Below are 9,803 nucleotides of genomic sequence, written 5' to 3'. Positions count from 1 at the left end.
TACCTTGTTCATATTGATTTGTCGTTTTAACCCTTTTCCAGACATAGCTTTTCCAGACATAGCTATTACGATTTATCTACCACATATGCGCCAATAGGATTTCAATTTTACCGTTCCGGTTAAAGGTTGAAATTAGATTGCACTTTCGGAAAAAGCGCCATTTCTTCAAATGAATCATCAAAGCTAGAATAATTGGAATATATTTAGATTTTTTAACCTTGTGGCCTGGAAAAGGGTTATTACTTAATACTAATCTAGGAGCATGAATCTAATACCTTTAAACGAGCAATTCTTGTTTATTTATATATTTATTTATTTATATATATAAATATTTATATATATATATATATATATATGTATATATATAAATAAATAAATAAATATTTCGGGGATCTCGGAAACGGCTCTAACGATTTCGATGAAATTTACTATATGGGGGTTTTTGGGGGCGAAAAATCGATCTAGCTAGGTCTTATCTCTGGGAAAACGCGCATTTTCGAGTTTTTATATGTTTTCCGAGCGAAGCTCGGTCACTTTTTTTAAACGAGGTACCCATACGCATATACGAGGGCTTAAACTTAATAGGAACTTCGTCAATGAAATCATTAGGACTAAATTAGTTGTACAAAACCATGTACCTAAACAAAGACTTACATTTTAACGTAGCCAACGCTTTTGCCAATGCTTCATTGTTGCGCTGAAACAAGTAGGTGTTACACTTTAGAATCGTATTTTTATACCTATGAGCACTTTTAAAAAAAGTAGGTATTACACTTTAGAATCGTATTTTCATACCTATTAGCACTTTAATTGCCTGGGATCTAATTACCGCGATTCGCGACCCTTACAAAATGTATGAAGAGTCGTGGCAAGTAGACGCAACCGTAAACATACTCGCAGAGAATTACTTTCAAAATGGATACATAATCAGTTAACCTTTTGGACGCCAATGACCGATATATCCGCACCGTAGGTTCAACGCCAAAGACCGATTAATCGGTCACAGACCACAGAGCAACATCGACCTACGTGCATATACATAAAGTTCAACTTCAGTTTTGACACTTCAATGAAGTGGCATCTGAGTGACAGCTTTTGTGTTTGACACGGCGTGGAAAAGGTTAAAGTTAACAGACCTAGAATTTTTCGCTAAATGGTCAAGTTAGAAGGTTTAACAACGATTCAATTCTTACCCCAATGCAAGAATAGTTTTCACATTTTGCGCTTTTGTCCTTTCCGACGCAGGTCTGGCCCTAGATACAATAATTAGCATTAAAATTTAATTTAAACCAAATAATAGAAATGATTGTTTATTCAGTGTTAAACAAGAAACTTAACCGTGCATCTTAATTATTATAATACATAACACCAAAATGGATGCCAATTTGAAAACGCTCTAATGCCGAATGTCGATGACTAAAATCCTTAGCCATAGCCAAGGCACTGGTTTTCGGGGCAATAGATTATGAGACTCTTACAATTATCTTGCCAATTTCATTGGTTTCCCTAGTATAAAAAGTCAGTTCATTAATTTCTTTCGTTGACACTCATCTATAAGCACACAATTTATGGTGTAACACTGGGGAGACGCCTCTTTTGGTGGCTGAACAGCAGTCAGTGGCAATAATGCACCCGAAACCTATAAAAATAGTCGCGACTAGGGTTTGCAATCCCGATCTGAAATGTATGAAATTATCCGGATCTGGATCCGCGGATCTTCCCATACATTTCAGATCCGTCGTGCAAACCCTGGTCGCGACAGTTACTTTAATTGGCCGGTGGTAATAAGAACAAAAAACTCACATGAGGACACAGTTCTAGCGGGTGCACTTTGCCCCTCGGCGTGCGGCCCCTCGGGCACGGTGGATTGTGGAAGCATTGTGAAGGCTCACTACACGGGGCTCCGGAGCGTGAGGGCCAGAAACACGGCATGAGGTAAGGGAAGCAGGACGAGGGCGGTATGCAGCAGGGGCGGTGTGTACAGGGGCGGGCGAGGAGTGGCTGTGATGGCAATTCAAATTGCAAATGGGCATTTTCGCGAGAAGAGATCCAATCAACTTTTTTCATATTTTCCCTACTCAGAGTAACGAGCTCTTTAGATCTAGGATCTAGGATAAAAAAAGGTAGGAGAAAAAAAATCTGTAATTTGATTACTCTCCATTTTTTTACCGCCGTACAAAGTGTTTGAAAAATGGTTACGGATTAGAAAAAAAAAATTAGGGACGCTTTTTTTTCTTCTATACTTCGTTTTTTTTGGATTAGAAATTTGGTAAACAATCTTGATGTGTCTTTTAATTGAAAAACACATTTTAAAAATAAGTTACGGTAAATATGTAACAATTATGAATCTAATACGATCTTTTATAGTCTTCTGCTTTCATAAGTAATAGTTATTAAAAAGTGTTTTTCAATTAAAAGACAGATCAAGATTGTTTACCAAATTTCTAATCCAAAAAAAAAAGGATCGTAAAAGCTCGTGATTTGATTATGCGTAGAAAAAAACATTAAATTTACCTATTTCAGGAAAAAAGTTGATTGGATCTCTTCTCGCAAAAATACCCAAATTCATTAGCAAACAGTGTGCACCAGAAATAGGGCTCATGGTAGGGTAAACAGGAGAATGGCAGTATAGTGGGAATAGTGGTTGCATGAGCGGGAGAGGAATGACTGCGATAATATAACAGCAATTAATCAAGGGTGGTTAAGCAGTCTAAGTCGTTTCATGTAGGTAATACCACGAGAAAACTATTTGAGCTGTGGACTTGTGCAAACTTTTGATTCTATCCTTTTCCAAGGTTTTGGAACCTTTTGTTCAACTTGTACATGCCTGCAACTGAAGCGGCCTCCAATGGATCCTTCCAAAGGATACTTTCTACAGCCTCGGGCAAAGCTTGCTGCAGTTTTCATGTTTCAAGTAATAATTGAGCATTACGTTTTATTAAGCTAGGTCTACTTCCTATAAGTCCTACAACCCTAGCGCTATGTGGTAGACCACATAATGCAAGTCAAGAGTAAGCAATATTTTGTGTCTGATTTTACATATACGTATAAGTTACATAACGCTACGGACACTAATTAAGTAACGTTAACGCTTTCTTACTTTTGCTAGAACACAGCTCGCTTTTGGCACGATTTCCTTCTAAAAAGACACATGAAGTAACAAATTAGTTATCTATATTCTTAATGCTAATAACTTTAAAAAAATCATAGTGAAATACTTACATATACCGGATCATATTTTGGCTTCTTGATGACTGACACCTGAAAAATTTAAGTCATTGTTAATTATAGCATACACTTATGCAATAATCGACATTAAACTTTCGTGAGACATATTTTAAACTGCGACAAGGCGGGCGGCGCGATCAGTGCACGAGTTGCAGTCGCCGCGAGCACTCGAGCCTGAGGAAGGACCCCCGAAGGGCACGAAACATGCCGCCAATAGCGACTATAAATTCAAGTGAGTGAAACCGTTGTCATCTAAACAGTTTACACTTATGCATTTCAGTTTATATAAATTGTATTTTAATACTGATCACAATTCACCTGAAATCCAGTAAATCGTGGGCATTCTTTACTGCAGGCAGGCGTCCAGCAGCATGACTGTAAAAACAGAAAAATGACGTTCGAAACCAATTCGAAACTGCTTTATGGCGTTCAAAAGGTTAAACCATAAAGGCTAACCTAACCTAACCTAACCTTTTGAACGCCATATTTATGTCATAAACACAAACATCACTCAAACGCCAAGGTCCCAGGCGCAAGCGAGCTAATGTGAACCACCTACTTGAAAGTGTGAAGGTTAGGTACTTTGACAGCTATAACACCTATAGTTATCCTTGGTGCTGTGGGCAAGACTAGTATAACGACGACTTTAGCTGTTCTTTAGCGTTCAAAAGGTTAAAACCTGTCCCTAAAAAAATTATATTCGCTTGAAGAATATAAACACTAACGGCGTTATTCATAAACGAGTGCTAAGTTAATCAGCTGATGATCGTCGTTTGTCCCTCTCCACGGCATAATGACAGATAGGGACAAACGACGATCGTCAACTGATTAAGTTAGCAGCCGTTTATGAATAACGCCAAAGTTATCAACTGTACTCACGCAACTTGGACAGGGCTTCGATGGACAAGGCTTAGGGGAGCACGGTTTGGTCTGCAATAAAAAAAAAGTTTAATAAAAGGAGAGTAACACCATCGATATAAACATGATATATGCGACAAACGCATAATAGATAGCGTGAGAATAAGACGTATTAAGAAGACATCACGCTCTACATGCTATTTATACCTACTTATATGCGACACGTGCATCAGACCGAATTTCGATGTTGATATGAAATTGTGCGAATATGAAATTTCGTAACCCCGCTTCGAAACGATTTTCGATGTTTACCCAAAACAAGGCACTGAGCAAGGAGTGGAGCAGGGGATGGCACACGCGGAGCACGACGATCGGCATAGCGACGTCCAACTAGTGAAGTAGCGACATCTGGCGCTGTAACATTACAGATACTTACGCAAAACAACGGACACGTCACCACACAAGGTGACCCGCACGGCACTGAGCAAGGAGTGGAGCAGGGTATGGCACACGCGGAGCACGAGGATCGGCATAGCGACGTACAACTGGTGCATGAGCGACATCTGGCGCAGGAACATTTTGGCTTGCAGCCTCCGCACTATAAACATTATGTCGGCAATATTTCAGTTATCGTTATATTATTATTCATAAACGTCTGCTAAGTTAATCAGCTGATGATCGTCGTTTATTGTCCCTCTCTATGGCATACCGAAAGATAGGGACAAACGACGATCGTAAACTGATTAAGTTAGCAGCCGTTTATGAATAACGCCATTAATAGTTTGCCTGTGGACATCCGACTGGAAACAGATAGATGTACAATTAAAAGACAATTTAAAAGATATTTATTATTTATTTAATAATAATAAATACAACGTTTATCGATGGACTACAGTATGGAGTTTATCAAACACATTGTAAAGGTTTGTAAAGCCTCGACAACGCGCGTGTGATAACTCTGAAGACCGAAGGTAACCGCGTGTTTGTCACCGACACGACAAGGTTTAAAAAAAGAAAAAGTGAAAGATAGGTAAAGCAACTTTTCGAATGACAAGTTTACTGAACGTTGATTTTTATTGGTTCAGTTGAGATTTAAGATATAATATTTAAAACTTTCGCTTTATTTACCGACGTTTCGACACAGAGGTTTCACTGGTCGTGGTCGCGGCTAACTGATGTCCCAGCAAAATGTCAAAACAGAGATTTGTGCAACTACCCGACGAAAAGTGTAATGAAAAAATTTGGGGTTAAGATTGTGGGGTAAAGATGTATAAGACAAGCTCACCTTCAATGATGATGGTAAGTCTGTTTTGCTCTGTAATATAATAAAACAAACGAATTATTCAGTCAGTAGGTAACTACAATCAAGACCTATGACATCAAAATCGATGTGACCAATCAACTCATAAAACAATATGGCGCCTTTTGTATTCTTCGACATTAGTAGCATGTAGAGTGATTCACATTGATACAAATATTAAGCAGAAAAAAATCCTGTTTAAGAAAGGATAAATGAGGTACCTATCAACTGACATATCGCAATCATAAAAACTTTGTAGGTATAAGTTTCGCGGTGACCTATAAGTATTAGTAAATAAATAAATGTAATCACCTTACGTCTGCAGCACGTCTTGTAACAAGCTTGAACGATGGCAGTCTGATGGAAGACAGCTTTACTGTCCTTGGGCATCTTCTTCCAGGTTTTTGAGTTCGTCAGCTGTATGTAGGTGTTAGACAGGCCGAACAGATTGTGTTCCTTGTCCAAGGCTAGGACCGTCGATAGGGCTTTACGGGTAGAGTGATGTTCAGGCAGATCTTCTACGATCGAGCTTTCTGACGTGGATTGCATCAGTGGCTCTCTAAAAATTTACACAAGTTACAATCAATAATATCATTGTGATTTTACGATATAAATTTAGATCGCAGATTGCACAACTTGCCTACCTTACCTTTAAATACCTTACCTTACCTTTATATAGTACCTAATAAACAAACGGATACCTACCGATTTTGCAAAGCATATATATTCTTTAGAATAATTCTTTCATTGTAAGCTAGATTTTCAAGATTTTGTTTAGTTCATTAAGGATACAAAGTTTAGACAGTGTCAAAATTGCTGCCAAATAGATAATCGGAAACCTATAAATATTAGACATCTTCCAGAATTATTTATAAATGCAAATTTACCTTTACTACATTTCTCCTTGTCTGTACCTTGATACTCGTGTACGTCTAACCATGGCACCAGTTAGTGCATTTACTTTGCTGGAAGGATATCAAGGATACCACATCTAATCATTTGCTTTCAGCTACAATACGCACTTGCAATTTTATCAACGTCTTTATATAGTCGTATTATATAGTTCGTTGTGGTAAGATTGGTCGAATCTGTTGCTAATAGAACCAACTGATAAAGCCCTTAAGGCTAGGCAAACAGTAGATATAAGCTTGTTTTTCACCAATAAGTATAGTAAAAAAAAGATAACAATAACAACAAAATACCTACCTGATACCAATCAAAAATCAAAATTTATTTATTTGTAAATATAGGTTGAATATAGATCTTATACAATGACTTATTATGTTACACTATGTTTTGCCATTTGTCATACAAATATAAAATCAAGAAGAAACGACATTTCGTGTAGAAATCTTAAAAGGGATTTTACAAAACATTTGTTCAAGCCAGGTGAACACAAGGTTTATAAGTTATTATAGTTACTAATCCTTTAAACGAGCAATTCTTGTTATTTATTTATTCGCTAGGTGCACGACTGGTGCTGCCCTCATTTTGGCGGACTTTCTACGTTAAATCTTATGGAGTAAAATTAGTTCAAGCGGCTGCCGCTAGTACTAATGGCGGACATTCCATAAGATTACCTGTGTTTGTGACGATCAGCGCCACTTCCCCCTCCACCGACTTCGCACCTTGCCAATCGGGGATCTCAGAAACGGCTTTAACGATTTCGATGAAATTTACTATATGGGGGTTTTCGGGGGCGAGAAATCGATCTAGCTAAGAGGTCTTATCTCTGGGAAAACGCGCATTTTTTGATTTTTATATGTTTTCCGAACAAAGCTCGGTCTCCCGAATATTTATAGCTATTCAGACTATGTTGTCCACCCACCTTGCGTCAGGAGATCCATCTCGACTCTCACTGAGCCACTTGGTTTTGGTTAGGCTCAGAATTTTTGGATTACCACATTTATTCTCGTCCTCGCTATCCTCTTCCTTATGGGGTGGCTAAAATTCAATAAAAAATTCATTAAATACTAGATATTTTGAAACTATTCTATTTTGAACACGTTCGTAAAGGGGCCCACTGATTACCTGTCAGTTGTTCGGAAGTGTCAACTTTTTGTTCTAACTGACAAGTCGATATCGTCCGGCGGACTGTTAAGACGAAACAAGAGCTGAGATTTAAATATTTTAGGTAAATATACCCGTCTCGCTAACGGAAGCGGCTCCTAAAACTAGTGCGATAAGGACAAGGCGAAAAATCCTGCGTAAAAATCTCAAAAATCGAGGTTTCGTACTCGACTGTTTCCTCCTACAAAACTTAACCAATCGTAACCAAATTTGGAAATCTAAATGATTATGAAATTATCTGTGTCGGACCGTTTTGTTTTTTTTGGCTAATTGATATCAGTTTTGAATACCACGCCTCTCATTGCGGCATAGTCAATTAGGCAATTTTGGCCATTTTTGAAGGGCTCTTAAAAACAAAAATATCAAAAAAAGCAAAAGAGAAGAAAGGAGAGAGAGGAAGTGGAGAACGGAAGTGGAGAAATGACCACTCCTGTTGGCTCTTAATCAGTGGGTCCCTTTAGGTACAACGTTTATCCCGGTTACATCCTCAGCTGCTGCATCGGATCCCACAGGATCCATTTATCGATTCTTTTTTTCTTCAACTTCCTTTTCTCAGAACAACAGTTTGGTACGACCGGGAATTTTTTTAACATGATTTAAATATTCTGACAATATTCAGACAAAGTCTAATTATTTTTGCGTCTGACAAATTCGTTACTTGCATTATAGGTACCTACGGTATGTGTTCATAAAATTACCAGAGGTATTGTTTCCGATGCTATTTCCTCAATTTTCTCGGGAAAATATTCGAGGTTCCCAAGTTTCCCAGTGCTCTCGATAAGTTCGTGAAATGCTACGGATCTTTGGACTTCTATTACAGTGTCGTTGTCTTTACTAGTGCCAACCTATTTAAACGGAAGACCAAATGAAGCATACCTTATACCTTTAAAGGAGCAATTCTTGTATACCTCTATTTATATATTTCGGTGATCTCGGAAATGGCTTTAAAGACTCGATGAAATTTGCTATATATGGGGGTTTTCGGGGGCGAAAAATCGATCTAGCTAGGTATTATCTCTGGGAAAACGCGCCTTTCTGATTTTTCCCAGATATTTAAATATTATTTAAGTAGGTATGTAGGTACCTTAATAGAATTTCCACCAGAATTATAAAAAGATTAACCAATTTTACATTGTGAGCTACAGTGTTCAGATCAAAGACATAATTGTACCAACTGTTTTGTTGCTACATCTACCCAGATTCGCTAAATTCGCTTTGCGCTTTAAAATAAGAGTTTACTTAGAATACCTGCCTAAGCAACTAAGCATTTGTTATACTTTCATTTAGTTAAAGTAATGCTCCATGTATATCATTATTCATTAGATCATTACCTCAATGTGAAGCGACGGTCGACTGTGTCCCGACTCACAGTCAACAGTGGACTTGTTTCCCGAGTTTCCTGGGGTGATGTTGCCCACGAGGCAAACATACACCAAGCTCACATTTGGTACGGAATAGCTGCCTAACAGTTGATTAGAGGTCGACATTGTAGAGGATTAATTAGTTATTGTGTAGTCATCTGAAACGAAGTTATAATTAAGCATGTTTTAATCAATGACCTGTTTAAATCAGACTTCCCTTCGTTTTGATTTGCCCTGGTCTTATGGCCAAGAAAAATCAACGCTTGGCTTGGCTTGGTATGGCTTGGCTTTGGCTTGGCTTGGCTTTCGACAGTGGATGACATAAGACAAGAGAGGCAAAAGGTGAAGTCATATAAATTATAACTGACCTTAAATTTTGATAATATATGATGTCCCGTTTATATATTTTTTGTGATTTCTTCACGATGTTATTAATTATTCGTTGTGCTAGGCATTTTCCGATCACCAAATGCCTCGGTGTAGACTAAATATTACATTTCAAGGAAACTAACATATATTTAAATAAAATTAAATACTAGATCCATTATTTCGAAACAGAATTCTTGATGCAGTCATACTGACAGGTAAATTGAATTTTACTCTTTTGATTCTAAAATAATATGAGCCAATAATGACAAAAGAATTTCCTAAGAAGTTTAAATTGGTATCTAAACGTTTTGAAAGTTTTTTGCCAATCTTTACTGCACGGTACATAAGAGTCTGTGCGGAAGCAGAAGAGTCGTGGAATGTATTGGGCGGATTGGGCCCCATTACATTCCACGACTCTTCTTTTTCCGCACAGACTCTATACATCGTTGTCTAAGTTTGTACCCTTATTAAGTGGGACTCTAGGACTTAGTCAATTTGTGTAATAAATAATATCCTAGAATACCTTTAGAATACTTACAAAAAATTAAAAAAAAAATCTTATTATTTCTATTGCAGACTAAGAAAGTGGACAATTTATAAGATTTCTTCATTTCACC

The 9,803-nt window shown here is 37.6% G+C and overlaps 1 protein-coding gene across 1 annotated transcript; it reads right to left on the bottom strand.

Annotated features, from left to right (window-relative positions):
- Window positions 1-616: 616 nt before the first annotated feature.
- LOC134653696 (uncharacterized) lies at window positions 617-8,943 on the bottom strand. The gene is made up of 12 exons (XM_063509089.1): window positions 8,788-8,943; window positions 8,155-8,301; window positions 7,215-7,330; window positions 5,699-5,945; window positions 5,372-5,401; window positions 4,523-4,684; window positions 4,108-4,158; window positions 3,223-3,261; window positions 3,101-3,139; window positions 1,804-2,001; window positions 1,194-1,253; window positions 617-697 (listed from the first exon to the last, which is right to left on the bottom strand). Exons 1-12 carry the CDS (start codon window positions 8,941-8,943, stop codon window positions 617-619), a joined length of 1,326 nt encoding a protein of 441 aa, XP_063365159.1.
- Between the last annotated feature and the right edge of the window lie 860 nt (window positions 8,944-9,803).

Source organism: Cydia amplana, chromosome 13 (genome assembly GCF_948474715.1).
Source record: "Cydia amplana chromosome 13, ilCydAmpl1.1, whole genome shotgun sequence".
NCBI classification, from domain to species: Eukaryota; Metazoa; Arthropoda; class Insecta; order Lepidoptera; family Tortricidae; genus Cydia; species Cydia amplana.
This window is presented reverse-complemented; position numbering and strand designations above follow the sequence as displayed.

Bases quoted from the DNA above. Each gene is read 5' to 3' on its own strand.
- LOC134653696 (XM_063509089.1), bottom strand. From the start codon at position 8,943: ATGTCGACCTCTAATCAACTGTTAGGCAGCTATTCCGTACCAAATGTG. The intron at 4,685-5,371 runs GTGAGCTTGTCT...TAATGTTTATAG, and splicing joins ACTTACCATCATCATTGAAG to TGCGGAGGCTGCAAGCCAAA. The intron at 4,159-4,522 runs GTAAGTATCTGT...TTTTTATTGCAG, and splicing joins TGACGTGTCCGTTGTTTTGC to ACCAAACCGTGCTCCCCTAA.